Genomic DNA, 18452 nt, shown 5'->3' on the forward strand with positions numbered 1-18452 from the left:
GCTGTACTGTAGAAAATTGACAGAACATCTGTAAACCAGCTATAATGGAAAAATTAAAAACAGAAGATGGTCCTAGCATTAAAAAAGTCCATTTCCCCCCTGCATGTCAAAAGATTTTAACTGAATTTCCAAATTTTTGAAACAAACATATAGTGTTATAATGAACCTACCTTGTAAAATATAGTATCTGTTTCATGTTCATGAATTTTTAAACTATACAATTTAACAATACCGCCTGGAACAGGACTCGGGCTCCATTTCAGCCATACAAGGTCTGAAGTATAGTTGATTAAAGTCAAATTTTGAGGAGGTGCTAAAGGCACTGCAGGAAAACATATTATAAAGCTTATATTCATAACATTTTTAGCAGAAAAATATCATCGTGATTCTAGCTTCTTGAAGATTCTAGCTTCTTCTTAGCTAGTTAAGAAAGATTTCTAAATGATTATATTTTAATATCAGAAATAAAGAGCATAAGTAATCATGCTATTGTACCTGGAACTCAGTAGTTCCAAAGTAGCTTTAAACAGAACACTTTGTTCTGAAGCTCAGATTTTAAAAAAATGTTCAGCAAAGCCAACGAATAGCTGTTACCCTGTTACAAACAGACGATCAAATATCCTTTCATTTTTCATGCTGTTCCTTAAAACGAGAGAGCAAGTGTTCCAACAGTGAAATCATTGGAAGAAACACGGGTTCTGGCTTACCTGACTCATCTGTGTAAAACAAAAGAACACTGGAAGGACCGAGTCCTTTTACAGTTCTTGCAGCAGCAAAAAAGCTATATAATGTAAATGGTGACAGCTCCTCCAGGATGAGATAGTTATCAGAAGTAACAAAAGAATAATTCTCACGTGGTCCTTGTAAAGTTAAATCGTAACTTATTATTGCACCATTTGGTTTTACTGGGGGATCCCATGATAAGAGAACCGAGGTAGAGGAAAGGTTTTTAAAAGTGTTGATTATTGGTGACGTTTCTGGGACTATAAAAGAAAAAAAGAATATTAAATGAACCAAAAGTGAAGTAGCATTAAAAAGAAGAGGCTTTAACAATGATGGGACTTAATTGTATCAACAGGTAATTATTGTAATTTTAAAAACTTAGAGCTTATGTTGTCTATGGAAAGGCTAATTACTTAAGAACAGACTCTAAGTAACAATCAGAATAATGTTTTCTATCAGAAAGCAATATAAACAAGAGAACACCAACAATCTGCTTAAGAGGCAATAAAAGGGTCCAGCCTACCATCTTCTTCAGTTTTGATGTGTAGTTGGGCAGTATAAGTATCAGAGAATCCCTTTTCTGTTGATGGAGTGATTTCTAATATGTAATCAGTGTACTTTTCCAGATTATCAAAATACACGCTTCTCTCATATGTAACTAGAAGTGGTCTCACGTGGCGAGGAGTCTGCTCTGAGCTCAGAGAAACATAGTAGAAGACTAGACCATTTGGTTGAGACGGAGGGCCCCAGCTTACATTTACTGCAGTTGAGGACATGGACTCGTAAGTCAGGTTTCCAACAAGTCCTTCAGGTGCTATGACAGGTAATGTGCAAAATACAAAGATCATCAGTCACTCTCAATAAAACTTAGGTAAATTCACAAACTGGAGGGTAAGTGTCGAAATGGCATCTAGTATATCAGCAGCTCTTACATGATTCAAAGCCATGTGTGCTAACATCATCTACTAGGAAATAGCCTCTAAATATATAAAAACTGACATTAAAAGTCATTCAAAATAAACCCCATCATCTTTACATTGTTTTATACAATACTGTCTTGGCTCTTCTTTCCTACGAAATGGAAATCATGAGTAACTGTACGAGATTATGGGTATGTGGTGGAGATTATGGATATACACACTTGTATGTGTACAAGTATACACAGATATTTAAATATTTGGATAGTGTAAATCATCTAAATACTATTTTTAGTTTCTTTCTTCTACAAGTTATCCTTATTCTACATATGAAGCCATCCAGGATCTACCACCTGGAACAGTACTCAGTGTTTATTATTCATTTTGCTATAATAATAATTGATAAAACGTTGCAGGTTGGTGAAAACCTTGAGAGAGCTCTACATTTAAAGAATGCCTGAAATGACATTGACCACGTATTGCACTAAACATTTCTGCTAAAGACTCCCCAAACACGTTTCCCCATATTTTAGCATATCTACTCTGTCGATCAATGAGTTAAACAACTTAAAAGATTGTCCCAACAGCAGGGAAAGCGTTTACTCCTCATACTTAAAGTGTCTACCAATTTATCATCTTCAAATAATAAACATGGAATTTTTATTATTACTCTCTGCAGAAATTTGGGTCAATATCATTTCTCAATAGGAGACTGGCTTTCAAAAAATAAATGGGCAATAGAAACAGCCAGAAGATGATGCAAGCAATGATCCATGATCGTTGTATTCTCGAAACTGAAACCTAAAAAACAGCCATAGCTTCGATCATTATACTTTTCTGAATACTCAGCATGAACAGGATTCTGCAGAAGCCACATATGAGAAACTTTTCGGGTTAAAAAAAAAGATATTTGGGAGCGTATTAGTCAAAAACACAGGAAAAAAGATGTTGCATAAAGGCCTACGTGGGTTCAAAGACTGAAAAAGAAGCAAGTTGTTAGAAAAAACTTTTTTCCAGAACAAATGTATATTAATTATTGGAAAATCCATCCATGTATGCAACAGGATTCTTCATGCTAATAACCAATGGCTATGGCATCTTTTGAAGCAATAAAAATGACAGAATTTTTATAAACGGATGGCAGCAGTTTTCAGGAATAGAAAAGGCTGTTACTATGGCAATAGGTTTATAGCTATATTAGATGCATTTTCAAGCCTCTATGACTAGTTTAATGTGCTTAAATAAAATAAAGATTTTACTCGAAATACATACAAGTAGAAGAAGTTTCCGAAATAATTACAAAATTTTAAATTAGTCCTATTAAAATTAATAAATGCTTTTTGTTTACATACTGTCTTGGTCTGTATATACTTGAACTATGTCACTGCTTTTATTCCCATTTCCAACTGAAGTACTTGCTGTTACCCAAAATGTATAGTAGCTGAATATTGCCAGTTTATCTATTATTGCAGATACGGTCATATTGTCAAAGTCATTGGTTACTTCATGGAGTGTAAAATTCTGAAAAATAAACATATTTTTTTAAATTGTTCAGAATATATTTTTAATATACATGAGCATTTCAAAATAATAGTCATTCATGAATTGGTTGCCTCATTATTATAGTAATTTTTTAGGAAAATCAACATAGAACATTTTTATTGCAATAATTAAACTGGAAATATGCTTTTACTAAAAGAGGACTAGATGATAGCAGCTTTTACTAAATCAACATGCAGAGTAGCACAGAGAAACATCTCCAAGCTTAGCCAGCACTGGGCAAGGTTCACTGGTAAACTGAAAATGGTACAACCGTGCTGGTCAGTGCCAGTTTCCCTAATGAAACGCTCAAGTAGTTTTCAAAACAATGATTACATACTTTTAACCAGGTTTGGGAGGATTATAAAATTTTTAATTTTTTCTTTCTCTTTACAATGTAGGAATTATGAAAGTGTTCACTGTTTCTATGAATTCAAATGATTATTATTCACCTTTAATAAACCTTTTTTTTTTTCTCCTACCATCATGTGGAGAAACGGGAAGGCAATTAGATGCACTCTCATGTATGCTGAGTAAGAGAAAATTTAAAATTCCCTTGCTTGACTCCTAGCTATATCTGTCCCAAGGCAGTTTTTGATAAATAAGAAATTTATACAATCATTTCCTCCTTGACCAAATTTTAAACACAAACACACAGTCGGAATCTATTCTAAAATAAAGGAAACAGACTTTTTAAAAAGTCATGTAGGTAATTAGCATGAATAATTATATGATAATATCTATCTACACCCAAGAAATCTGAATCATTCCAATCTGCACAAAACCCTAGAGTCCAAAGAACTGCTATCAATCCTGGCAGGGTAGCCCTGGATAAACCATCTCTCACAAAGCTTCTCCTCCTTCAGCTGTAAAATGGGAATAATGATTTCCACTTCACAGAAAGATTTTTTCAAGACCGCATGATATGAAGCATATAAACAATACCATCTCTGACGCACTATAAAAAACCAGTAAATAGTAATAAGTCCATTAAAATACTACAGAACAATCAATTTGACTAAAATGTACCGTTATCATGTTCTGTAATGTTCGACAAACTAAATTCAGCAAATTTTTTTTTGCTAGTATTGGGGTTTGGGGTGGGGGGGTGAAGAGTGAGAGTAAATAAGATTTACGTCAATTTTGTGGTGAATTATTTAGGAATAGACAAGTTAAAACATTCTAATAATCTCAGAGAAAGATAAGCTGTGAACCCGAAGATCTCCTAGCACATTTACTTTAAACATGGCATAACTGGCTTATATAAATTATCTCCTAAAATATGAATGTAGGTTTTTGATTTTTCTTTGTTATAGAATTTATTCTGACTGCCTATGACCTTGAGGACAATAAGTAATGAATTATTTTGAAATTCCCATAAGTTATTCATGCTGAGTGTGAGCAGACATGCATAGACATGTAAGGAATTTAGAATTAGAGCAATTATCCAAATGATTATTCCATTCATCTGTTTATTTTTGGAAAAAAAAGTCTTGTGGCTCAAATTATCGAAGTCTTACTATTTGAGTATAGAAATAGTGTCAGAAGGCATTTAGTAAAAACTTCTCAAATTTGATTAATCAATCAGTACTCATTTAACACTTTTTTTTTTTTTTTTTTTTGGCTACACCCATGGCATGGGGAAATTCTTGGATAGTTCATGGGCCAGGGATAGAACCCATGCCACTGGAGGGACTTGAGCCACAGCAGAGACAGCACTGATTGCTAACCCACTGAGCCACCAGGGAACTCCAACATTTTTTAATATAATAGTATACTATGTCAGGCACACTGAGGAGACATAAGCAGGTAAAGGTTAAAATGTAGAAGCTAATATACTATACAGATACAATGTATGAAAACTGGAGGAAGAATACCAAGGAGCGATAGAGAGATTAAGTTCCACAAAGGAAGTAAGTAAGGAAACATCACCTCACTCCAGACTCAAGGGTCCCAAACTTACACCTACGAATAACTGAAAATAATGTTGGTTTGTTATAATAATTTTGTGTTCTATGATTAAAGCAGTTATTGAGCATTATGATACAGTACCAGAGACTTTAAGGGATGCCAAGGCCAATGCCACACACAACCCTTTTCTTCCTGTTACGTGCTATGGATGAGGAAGTCAAGACAAGTGGCCGACACCAAGAACAGAAAACAGAATATGATTTGCCATGCATTAGGAAAGGAAAAAAAAGAGAAGGAAGAAAACAGCTATACATTTTTCTGCTATATAATTTTCATTTTGAGGGCTTCTTCTATCAATCCCAAACAGAAAATTAAACATTTAATATTTTATGCTATATTAACATTAAATTTAGAAATAAAGCACAGCTGAACTTCAAGGAATATGAGAAATATTTTAACATCATTAGCCTGTGACCTCTTGCAGCTGTCACACTTAACAGCATTCGCAAGATAAATTAATAAAAGATTACATTTTCTAATACAGGTGAATTGCAAATGCGATAATATTATATATTCAGGTTTGAATAAGAACATTCATAAAATCATGTTGAAATCATAGTTAAACATCTACACTGGATTATTTAGACGTGGTCAAAAAGAACCCAAATAGAATCAAATACAAGCCATAAAGTAAACTGCACAGAGGCAAAACCTTTGCCAAGTTTCAGAACTACTGAATTTTAAATACAGAATGTTGGTTAAATACATGGATGAAAAGCTGCAGTTTGAATGGCCTCTATGACATAATGACATATTATTAAATTCGTAAACATAACGTGTTAAAAAATAAATTGCACACTAATTTCCATTTTTCTCCCCCAAATAGAGAGCAGAACAAAAAGAGCAAAAATTGTTTGATGTACAGAGTTTAAAAAAAAACAAACAAACAGATTTCCCTTTCTTACACAATCCTACTCTTGCAGGGTCTTGAGCAGAATGTAAAAATCTAACCAACCTCTGGACTTTCTTTTACCCACTGCTGGGTTAAGTCCTGAGACAATTCGCAAACTTCTGCTCTGACTCTGTTCATTATCTAAACTGTATGAAAGCAAGTCATACTTTGTTCCCGGAGATTTCTGCTCACTAACTAACTCTAGTGGCTTAACTTGGTTGTCAGTCACAAATGGAATCAGGCACCTTAGAATTAGTAAGACTTATCTCTTCTCGCCTTCTGTTTAAAGGAGACAAGGACTTAATGAAGGTCAGAGTCACAGTCAATGCATAGTCAATAGTTGCTATCGGTAAGGCACATTGTCTGCAAATAGCAGGGTTTCCTCTAAATTAATGTTTCCCAAATTATATTCCAATTCTCCCCATTCCTGATTCAATTCCAACCAGTCTGGTTTGATTCTTGCCATATACTAGAGATTTGCGAAATATTTAGTTTGGAGAAATGAAAGTATTTTTCTAAATGAAATGCACTCTAGTTATTTTTATAACTATAATTGTTCAAATCCCAGAAAGTGTCCAACTACAAACTGTGTGACCCTATAACCTTGCCTACCTCAGGTTAAATAAGTATATTTTAGTAGTTTCATTACATCTGATGCTACGCAGTAATAATGATGATGATAATAATACCTCTTGCTAACAATTGAAAACATTTTTAGAATGAAGGAAAAACACAGAAACACACCCAAACATGAAAACTATTTATATTATATACAAAGGAAAAATAAAATTTGGCTGTGCCCCTGGCATGCAGAAATTCCAGGGCCAGGGATCAAACCTGAGCCACAGCCATGATCATTTCAAATTGTTAACTTCTAGGCCACTGGGGAACTCCAAAGGAAATTTTTTTAGCTGAGAAATAATTGAGGATGAATGAAACAATCGGCTCTCTAGAGAACACTCTTGGAGAAGTAGCATTGTACATTATATTCATATAAAGAATTTTTAAAAGGTGGCAGCTTCGTTCTTGGTAACACATTTGAAACGGATAGAGAAATGTGTGTGTATTTGTGTGTTCATCTGTGTGCATGCATAGACAGATAAAAAGATTAATATGTATTTTTCCACCACACTTTTCTATGTCAGTGGGAGTTTTTATAAAATGTCTGTGCATAACACTCAATGGAAGAGAAGCGGGATTTTTTCCTACCATGCTGTCTTTATCACCGTCCACAACGCTGAAGGATGCAAATGAAGAACCAGGAGAAAACGCAGATCTTACCTGCATGAAAGTCCCTGAAGTATTTCTGTAATGAACAGAGTAATACTGGATAATCCCATTAGGTTTCGAAGGAGGTTTCCAGAAAAGAACGATTGATGAAGAACTGAGGTTTGCATAGTGAACATCTTTGGGAGGGTCACTTGGTGCTAAAAACAAACAAGGGAACAAAACACTGTACGTGCATCTCGAATAACGTCTGAAATGTTCTAAATGTTATTTACCTGCCTTCGATAAATTTTGGTGAGTATTTAAAAGAAAGAAATTAGGAACAGTATCTAAAGAGGAGTCAGAAATGAAATCCACTAGGCTCACTGGGCCATCCCCCTAACAATAAACCCTAGCGACATCCAGGCACAGGACAGATGGATTTCTTCCTCATAAAACACATTCCCAGTTCTAAGGCACGCCTACTTCCTTGGATTTGAAAACAACACTATGGCAAGTTTCCAATATAGAATGCATAATTTAAAATTCTAATTTAACTTGGAATTCTGAAAGTGAATAGTGGAAGACAAAGGCACAGAGCTGACAACATGCGTTTTACTCTGTTCCATTTAAAAAACACACATTGGAGTTCCTGTCGCGGCTCAGCGGAAATGAATCCGACTAGTATCTATGAGGACGAGGGTTCGACCCCTGGCCTTGCTCAGTGGGTTAAGGATCTCTTGTGGCTGTGAGCTGTGGTATAGGTCTCAGGCGTGGCTCGGATGGAACCTGTGTTGCTGTGGCTCTGGTGCAGGCTGGCAGCTGTAGTCTAATTTGACCCCCGGCCTGAGAACTTCCAAAGGCCACAGGTACAGCCCTAAAAAACAAACTAACAAAAGAAAAACCACAAAAAACAAAAAACGTACAAACAAAACCCACACAAAATGCTTTCTGTGTGTTGAGTTCTGTGCTGTGTGCATTTACAAATATAAACTCAATTAACCCTCATAAGGACCCAACAAAGTGGATAATATATTGTTTCCACAGTACAGATGGGAAACTGAGGCGCAGAGAAATTAAATAACATTCCCAACACCACATAGCTAGAGAGTGACCGAAAACCAACTTGCATGTAACCAATGACATGTATTCGGTTTAATAAGACTTCTTCATACTTTCATAAACTTTCCATTTTCTTCCTGAGTAGGATATTCTTTTACTTGTTCTACACCCCGAAGAACTCACCTCCCTCTGGGGTTCGAAAGTGAATGATACTGCTTCTCCTTTTCCCGTCACCAAATCTGGTGCTCGCTGTTACATAAGCACTATATTCAGAATCATAGTCCAAATCTGACAACTCTAACGATGTTTCAGTGACATTAACAGTTTTTAATGAGGACACATCCCTAGGAGAGATAAAAGCTTATTTGTATAATTGCTCTTTGAATTAAACATGACACACACATTTTGAGCGTAAGGATATTAGAAATTAGCAATATTTATACACAGAGAGTTACCAATATGGACCAATAGGCTAAACTTGCCACTTATCTTTTTTTTTATTTAATTGCTAGGTCAAAGGGTATGTTTATTTGGTTTTTGATAGATATTGCCAGAGTTATCTTATTATTATTTTTTTTTGTCTTTTTGCCATTTCTTGGGCCGCTCCCACTGCATGTGGAGGTTCCCAGGCTAGGGGTCCAGTCGGAACTGCAGCCACCAGCCTACGCCACAGCCACAGCAACGTGGGATCCGATCCGCCTCTGCAACCTACACCACAGCTCACGGCAATGCCGGATCCTTAACCCACTGAGCAAGGCCAGGGGTCGAACCCGCAACCTCATGGTTCCTGGTCAGATTCGTTAACCACTGAGCCATGATGGGAACTCCTTGCCGCTTATCCTGAAATGCTGAAAAGAGTGAATTTCAGAATAAGTCAATAAATACGTTTTTTGTTTTCAAGAACATTCAGCAATTCAACCAAGTATTCACAGGATGTTCCCATTCAAGTTCTCTTGGGCTGATTCTAATGGATCTCTAGGAAAGCTGTTTTTTCAAGGTGGTGACAGCATCCCTTTTCATATCAATATTTTAGTTCTTTGAACTACTGTTCAAATATCTATTCTTTTGAAGAACTGGCAAAATCTTATAAATACCACACAAACGTCAGATCTATATACCATATACTGTACAAAAGCAGCATTTACTTCAGACCAATTCAAATAAATAAATGGCAAAGACCTGAATAGTAATACCTAAAATAAAGAGTCTTGGTTACCTTTTATTTACTTAATCAGAAACAAGATTTAAAATTATGTATAACATAAAAGGGAAGAAAGGAGAGCTCACATCTCTTTCTCAGTTAAAATCTTAAATTTATCTAAAATGTCACTTCAGAAAAGAAAGTAAATATGGACTCAAACTCTCCAAGAAAGTGCCAAAATCCCAGGGGAGCTGGGTATGTCTAAAGGGCAAATCATTGCTAATAATACAGCATTACAATTAATTCAGTCATGTTAGTTCAGTTTCCCTAGAATCGGGTAAAGAATGAATATGTATATAATGGTACTGGAAGCTGTGCATTTAATAAATAAATTTAGATCATTAAGAGCAATAAAATTTTTAAAGAATTTAGATGAAGAAATACAATTAATAGCACAGAAAAAAATGCATATCTCATGTTTTTCTTCTTAAGAAACACCAAACATCCAAGAGGTAAATGGATAATCTCTCTGAACATAAAATGCTTTTTCTTTACCACTGAAATATGTGAATTCTTGAATCATTAAGGGGAATAACAGATTTTAAGTGAATAAGGATATCCATCAAGAGATGCCTTTCAGCCATAGTTTTGTCATCATAAAAACATCAACTTACTCTAAATATAAGAATGGTTATCTGAAAAATAGTTGGAAAACTTACCATAGAGAGAAATAAGGATTCAGAGTATACGACTGGAGACAGGCAGGATTAGTCAGGCTACATAGTAATTTGAAACAGTTTCATCAGCCATTCTTTTTTGGAAGCAGTAAAGACAACTTTCTTTGACTTTCCTGAGACTACAGAAAGGGGCTTTTAAAATTCTCAGTGCTGTGGCTATTAGGCTATTAGTCTGAGAATGATGCCTTGTCATAGAAATTCACCCCATCCCATACCTCTGTCACTTGCCACAGGTCATCAGAACACTACGAAAGAGCTAATTCAATTCAGATCTCTAAAGCGGTGAAATTATCTAAAGCAATCTAACTGCATTATCTTTATTTTTAAAATGTCTTTTCAAGCATATTATTATCATCTGCTGCCTTGCACAAATACCTTTTTGCCCTGACCTTCACAGCAAAAACTTCAGATAAGCATCTGACTACAATAAGAAAAATTCCATTATGTTTCATAGATAATGCAGAATCAAAGCAATTACCTGGAAAATGCAGGTCAGACACAAATTTTGTCTTACATATCTATATATTTCAATAAAAGAAGACAATCTTTATAAATTTTCTGAATAACAAACTCAATAGTTCACCTCAGAGTTTCCACATCTGCCCTGGTTGATCTTCACAGACACACACAAAAAAACAAAAAGACAATCTATGGAATGAGAGAAAATAGTTTCGAATGATGCAACTGATAAGAGCTTAATCTCTAACATATACAGACAACTTACACAACTCAACAGCAAAAAAATCCAACAACCCAATTGGAAAATGGGCAAAAGACCTGAATATACATTTCTCCAAAAAAGATACAGATAACCAACAAGCACATGAAAAAATGCTCAACATCACTAATTATTAAAGAAATGCAAATCAAAACTCCTATGAAATAGCACCTCACACTGGTCAGAATGGCCATCATTAATAAGTCAACAAAGAGCAAATGCTGGAGAGGGTGTGGAGGAAAGGGCACCCTCTACACTGTTGGCAGGAATGTAAACTGGTACAGCCACTATGGAAAACAGTACGGAGGTAGCTCAGAAAACCAAATATAGAACTCCCATATGACCCAAGAATTCCATTCCTCATATATCTGGACAAAACTTTCATTGAAAAAGTACATGCATCCCTATGTTCATTGGAGATTATTCACGATAGACAAGACAAGGGAACAACCTAAATGTCCACTGACAGATGAATGGATTAAGAAGATGCAGTATATAGACATGATGGAATAATACTCAGGCATAAAAAAGAACAAAATAATGCCATTTGCCTCAACACAGATGGAACTAGAGACTCTCATGCTAAGTGAAGTAAGTCAGAAAAAGAAAGACAAATACCCTATGATATCACTTATTTCTGGAATCTAATATATGGCACAAATGAAGCTTTGTATAGAAAAGAACATAAACAAACTTATGGACATAGAGAACAGACTAGTGGTTGCCAAGGGTTAGGGGGAAGGGGTGGGATGGACTGGGAGTTTGGGGTTAACAGATGCAAACTATTGCATTTGGAGTGGATAAGCAATGAGATCCTGCTGTATAGCATAGGGAACAATCTCTAGTCACTTGTGATGGAACATGAATGGAAGATAATGTAAGAAAAAGAATATATACATGTGCATTATGAAGAAAAAGAATATATACACATATATTATGAGTGGGTCACTTTGCTGTACAGTAAAAATTGACAGAACACTGTAAACCAACTATAATGGAAAAAATAATTAAAAAAGAAAAACAAGGGTTTGGGGTTTGTCTTTCAAAGTTTAGAACTGTGGCTATTTTAATAACTACAGTAGAAAAATATCTGAGTATAGATAAATTTCAGTCAAGGCTTCAACTTGTGCTATAAGTTCAGAATGTACCTTTTATGTGCCATAAAATTGAGCACCCAGAAGGAAAAACAGCAAGAAGTGATGCTGTCTCCAAGGACCCGACTCCATCCTCCCTGCTCTCATGCTGCTGCCAGTTTGGAGGAAACAGAAAAACCTCTGGGCTGATGCCTGAGTGCTCTGCTTTCAATGAACCATCTCATGACCAATCCGACAGAGGTGTCCCCACCACCACCACCCCCGGCATCAGAAACCCAGTTCCGACACTGCTATAATCAGTTATTACTCCTAGTGCTAGCTAGTTTAGTTTAAAAACCTCTACTTTGTTCTTACTAGCTTAAAAATATTGTAACAGGATTTCCCACTGTGGTGCAGCAGATGTGGTTAAGGATCCAGCACTGTCTCTGTGGCAGCACGGGTTTGGTCCCTGGCCTGGCACAGTGGGTTAAGTGTCGCCCCACTTGTGGCACAGGTCATAGCTATAGCTTGAATTTGATTCCTGACCTGGGAACTTCCATATGCTATGGGTGTGGCCATAAAGAAATTACAATAGGTTATTATGTGTTTCATTATGGTGTTTTATTTCCATTCAAAAAGTATAAATTTTATTTTTTCTTTGATTGATCGGGTTATCAGGTTAATAACAATGATCTATATGGGTTTGTTCCTTTTTTTTTTTTCCTGTAGTTGCCTAATCAGGGTGTACCATTGTTACTCAACCTTCTTTTGATAAAGTAATATTTAGGTTATTTCCCTTCCTTTTTTCTTTAGTTATTACTAACCATGATGCAGTAATCAATCTTACTCAAATATCTTTTCATAATGACACTTTAATTTCTGCAAGTTAAATTCCCTATAGTGTAATTAAGTCATATTTTTTAAAAATGTATTTTAATGATAACTGTTCCTAAATAATTACAGTTGAAAAATATAAATTATTATGATTGGAGTCACAACAATGTGTCCAAACTCTCACTATTAGTCTGGACATTCATCTTCTTAATTACTGCAAATTTAATTGACCAAAACATTTATTTAATTTGCACATCTCTGACCCTGAGTGAAGCAGAGTGTCTTCTTACTGGTCATTTGCAGCCCAATTTTTGGAATAACTATTTACACACATCCTTTTGCTATACTCATTTGTCTTTTAAAGAGAGAATAATATATATTGAAATTAAGGGGAAGCACTGGTTTTTTTAGATAGTGCTCCAAACGAAGCGATATAAATACCTTCTCCATCTCTTCTGAATGAGTGATGATATGCATGCAGTCAATATGCAACAAAATTCGACAAAATTCAATGAGCACCTACTTTACATCAGGAACTACACTAGGCATAAATGAGAAAAGACAGGCTCCATCTTCAAAGCAGAGAGACGCAGAGGTAAGTAATTATAAAACAACGCATTCATAACCGTGTGATCCCCTCACCGACAATTTTTCCGCTCATGGCTAAGAGCAAAGAAAAAGAAAAGCTATGAGTGAGGAAATTAGTTGTGATCAGAGTAGAAAAGGAGACTAAAGCACAGTCACCAGAGACACAGACAACGGCTCACTGAAGAGCAAGTATGTGAGGTTTGAGAGCAGAACAGGGGGTTGAGCAAGAAAGGAGAGGATGAAAGAAGGCCTGACCAAGTGCGTCTACCTCTACCCAGAGTCATGGAATCCAAGTGGAAATTGAAGGAATATAAATGTCACACGATACTTAACCAGTAACTTTGCACATCATCCAGATGTCCCAAACAGTGTGTGAACTTTCAAACTGGGAGAAAACAAAACAAACAAAACAGGGGAGTCCAGGGCTATCATTTTGGTGATTTAATTCCAGAAGTACTTTACGACAACATTCCTCAGAGGAATTCATATGACTCTGAAATTATTTTGAATAAATATAAGATGGAGTCTTCCTATGTGTCTACCCTAGTTGGCAACACAAAGAAAATGTCTTGGGATAAAATCAATGGACTCCGGAAGACGAAGGTATTTCCTAGTTAATTTATAATTTTTTTCAAAAGACATGATATTTTGACATCTGGGGTATAAAGACAATTCTAGAGCTTAAGAGCAATTTCTTTGCTCTGGTTTACTAATTCCTCTGCTCATTTCTTATCAGGACTCTGCTAAGCAATGACTGCTTATGAGGACGTATCGATACCAAAGCCACATGGAGAGACTTAAACAAAATTCCCCATCTCCCCAACTGTGAACATGAACGGTTGTCTTTTGTTGTTGTTGTTGTTTTGTTTTCTTGTGATTGCCCAGGGGGAGGGGGAGGGAGTGGGATGGATTGGAAGCTTGGGGTTAACAGATGAATGGTTTTCTAAACAAGGTTTGAGATTCTTTGAAAAGTCATAGTCTTAATTCTCATCTTCAGCATGTGGCACTGTGTTCCATGTGGGCAATCCAACCTGATGCTACATCCATTCCTGCTCATTCCTATGAACTTATTTTTAAAACTTGCTGTTTCAAAATTTGCTGTTATCTAAATATTCTACATGAATCCTTTTTTTCTTTTCCTTTGTCTTTTTGTCTTGTTAGGGCCGTGCCTGTGGCACAGGGTGGTTCCCAGGCTAGGGGTCTAATCGGAGCTACAGCTGCTGGCCTACACCACAGCCACAGCACCATCAGATCTGAGCTGCATCTGAGACCTACACCACAGCTCACGGCAACGCCAGATCCTTAACCCACTGAGCGAGGCCAGGGATCAAACCTGCAACCTCATGGTTCCTAGTCAGATTCATTTCCATTGAGCCGTGACGGGAACTCCCTACATGAATCCCTTCACTGAATACCAACCCCCTAAAATAAAGAATTTTGACATCCATTTGACTCTTTGAAATTGTTTTCCCCCTCATATGAACCAGCAGTTTCACTAATTTTCACACCATCAGGAAACTGCTCTTACTCTAGAATATTTACCCTTCACAGCTGGATGCTATCAGCAGGTTAATAATTATGTTATCACGCATTCCCAAACTAGCAAGGCATAACCAGTTGCACATTCTATGATCCTAAAGCTTTTCTAGAATCTCAGAGAACATCTGAGTGGAAGTAGGGCACGCATTTATTGCTGCTTTTGTTCCTATTGTCATTATGTGGTTGGCTGGTTGATTTCTTTTGATTTGATTTCACTTGTTTACCTTTAGCAGAAAAGACACACTTAAAAGATTAGGGGAAAAATTTACTAAGAAGAATGACATTAAAGGTCACTTATACACTTATAAACCATCATCTTGAGGAATTAGGGTCCAGAAGGTGGGCAGAGGGACTGTACTTGAGCTGGAGGAGAAGGATTTCCTGAGAATGGACACAATGCCTCAGGCCAGAATAAAGAGCTTGGATTTTATTCCAAGAGTCATGAAAAGTCCTTTGAGTGTTTACTATGGGGTGTAATCTTTGGGTGAATGATTAAAATAAAATGTAATAATCACATACAATACTGTTATGCATTCTTCTCTTTCTCTCTCTCTCCCTCTCTCTGAGACAGATGACATTTTGACATCTAGGGCATAAAGGAAATTCTAGAGCTTAATAGCAGCTTCTTTGCTCTGCTTTACTAATTCCCCTGCTCATTTCTTATCAAGACTATGCTAAATAATGATTGCTTATGAGGAATCATCAATAGCAAAACCATAAGGAAAGACTCTGAGAGAGAAGAGAGAAATTTTTATTCAAGCCTCAAGTTCAAGTATTTGGCTTGCCCACCTTGTCAGTTCCATCTTTTCCCACTTTCCTCCTGTGCTATTATACTCAAGACATAAGGCCATCTTGCTGTTACCCACACCATGCTTCTTCTGTTCACCACCCTTGATTAAATTATTTGAGTTCTTACTATCAACATTTTCCTTAAGCCAGCTTAGGCTGGGAGCAATCACTTGAAACCAAAAGAATCTTGACTAATACTTATTCCCATTCTTCAACAGTTTTTCATCTATTTGATCTGGAATACTTCTACCACAATCATCACTTCTTACTGAACAAGCTCGATTTGTTCATCTAGCATTTAAACTATGGGGACCAGTTACACAACTGGTTTACACATGCTACCATATAATTATCATATCTCAGTGGATAAAAGCCATCAACTAATTCAGACCAGTATCAAGCCAGTGATCTTTTTGGTAGAAACATCCCACATGAGTTGATGCAATAAGCTGAATTTACTTTTAACTTCCTAAGTTTCTATCATAAATATCATCAAACTAAGACTAATCCTCTAAGTGCACACTGAGTGTTTCGAACAAAGACCAGTCACACACGTATTCCCAGTGATGAAAACCATGACTTGGGGTGAGACAGCTCTGGGTGTGATTCTAGCTCTGTCATCTTCTAGGTCTGTAACTTTAAGTAACTCCTTCCTGTTATCAAGACTTAGTGTATCTTTTTAGCATATCCAAAGCCATTTACAGGAGAAATTATTCGACCAGTGACATTTAATAAAAAGCTACAGTAAAACTGTTTTGACTTCCTAATATATTACATTTAAATATAAATATTTAAATTATTTCACATAGACATATTTGATCTCTAATTAGTCTACAATCATTTTAAGGTTCTATATATATTTTTATCTCCCCACAGAGTTTAATAAACATTTGTCAGACTGACTGATTCAAAATTACTTCTCATAATGACTACCAAGAAAACTGAGACATGTTTAAAAGCCAAAATTTGTATATAATCTAGAATTTTCAGCATCATTTTAATTTCACAGTCTTTAGCTGCATCTTATGGGGCATTCAATTAGAAGTTTTATAAACAAGGAAGCAAACTGTTAAATTTTAGTGGCATTATTTTTTTTATTTTTTATTTTTGGCATTTCTTGGGCCGCTCCCGCGGCATATGGAGGTTCCCAGGCTAGGGGTCTAATCGGACCTGTAGCCACCAGCCTATGCCAGAGGCACAGCAATGCAGGATCCGAGCCGCGTCTGCAACCTACATCACAGCTCACAGCAACGCCAGATCGTTAACCCACTGAGCAAGGGCAGGGATCGAACCTGCAACCTCATGGTTCCTAGTCGGATTCGTTAACCACTGCGCCACGACGGGAACTCCTTAGTGGCATTATAGAAACAAAATTTCTAAACAAATCCAAACTGAATTCAAATATAAAGTAAATAAATAAGTTGTACAATCATTTTAGTAGAATACTACACCCCAATCCAAAGTGAATTTAAAAATAAGCTAGAGGGCTCTAATATAAATTCATTATTTAATGGCAGTTGCCCTAGGAATGCAAGGATCATTTCTCATTTGAAAACACATAAACATATTTTACCAACATAACTGAGGAAAAACGCTACTTAGATGACAGAAGTTATCTCACAAAGCAAATTTTGAAGGAAATATTATTTTAAAATGTGATGGGTTAAAGCAGATTTCTGAATACACCATCTACAAATTAAGTGTGACTCACACAGTAGTGATTATAAAACAATTGTACTCATGAGCTATTTTGTAAAGAAATACTCATGACAAAGAAAGAAGACACCCAGTATAACAAGTATAATAGGCAACCTGCAATCTGCAGACATGCTGAAAATAGCAACTATCCAAAGATGTTGTTTTTTAAAAGATTTGGTAATTATTGAAAGAACCAAAAAATGTAAATTGAGAATTACAAGAGAAATATGGACCCCTGAAACAGGAACTCTGCTAATAAATATAGCCACCCTACAGTATTTTAAGAGCTAACTGAGTGTCAGAGCTGGGGTTCAAACCTATGACTCTGTGACTCAAAATGCATGCACGTTATATCATGATACATGCATCCCATCCTCCCCAATAAAATTGATAGGATGCAACTAAAGATTCTCATGCTAAGTAAATCAGAAACAGAAAGACAAATACCATATGATATCACTTATATGTGGAATCTAAAATATGGCACAAATGAACCTGCCTATAAAACAGACTCACAGACATGGAGAACAGACTTGTGGTTGCCAAGGAGGAGGGGGAGGGAATGGGATGGACTGGGAGTTTGGGGTTAGTAGATGCAAACTATTACATTTAGAGTGAATAAAACAAAGAGGTACTATGGTATAGCCCAGGGAACTATATCCAATCTTTTGAGATAGAACATGATAGAAGGTAAAATAAAAAAAATAATGCATAAATATATATGTATATATGCCTGGGTCACTTTGCTGTATAGCAGAAATTGGCACAACATTGTAAATAAACTATGCTTTAATAAATAATTTTTAAAAATTAATATAGGGAGAGATCCTAAAGAGTATTAAAAAGTATTGGTGGTTATTGATAGTGATATAAAAGAACCCAGGATTATGACTAGCCATTTAACTACAGCAGCTAAAGCTTCCAACAGGTGTCTTAAGAAGATGCTGGGAATTGAAAATTATTTCTGTATATACTTCATTTCATTTATATATATATTTCAGTCTATTATAGATAATATTCTTGGA

General features: G+C 36.0%; 1 protein-coding gene across 8 annotated transcripts in view; it reads right to left on the reverse strand.

Moving 5' to 3' along the window:
- PTPRQ (protein tyrosine phosphatase, receptor type Q) overlaps positions 1-18452 on the reverse strand; it is a 294121-nt gene that overhangs the window by 161039 nt on the left and 114630 nt on the right. For 5 of the 8 annotated variants that reach the window (XR_002344353.1, XM_021093069.1, XM_021093065.1 and 2 more), the window contains 6 exons: positions 8494-8654; positions 7324-7469; positions 2993-3161; positions 1247-1537; positions 708-983; positions 171-322 (listed from right to left, as the gene is read on the reverse strand). Coding sequence is in view for 6 of the 8 variants with exons in the window: in XM_021093069.1 (XP_020948728.1) it covers positions 171-322; positions 708-983; positions 1247-1537; positions 2993-3161; positions 7324-7469; positions 8494-8654 (1195 nt within the window). In the remaining 2 variants the exon portion in view is untranslated. Of the gene's footprint in view, positions 1-170; positions 323-707; positions 984-1246; positions 1538-2992; positions 3162-7323; positions 7470-8493; positions 8655-18452 lie in introns of those variants that run through there. The other 3 variants (XM_021093066.1, XR_002344354.1, XM_021093068.1) reach the window with 3 other exon arrangements.

The sequence above is a fragment of the Sus scrofa genome, chromosome 5, assembly GCF_000003025.6.
Source record: "Sus scrofa isolate TJ Tabasco breed Duroc chromosome 5, Sscrofa11.1, whole genome shotgun sequence".
In the NCBI taxonomy this organism is placed as follows: Eukaryota; Metazoa; Chordata; class Mammalia; order Artiodactyla; family Suidae; genus Sus; species Sus scrofa.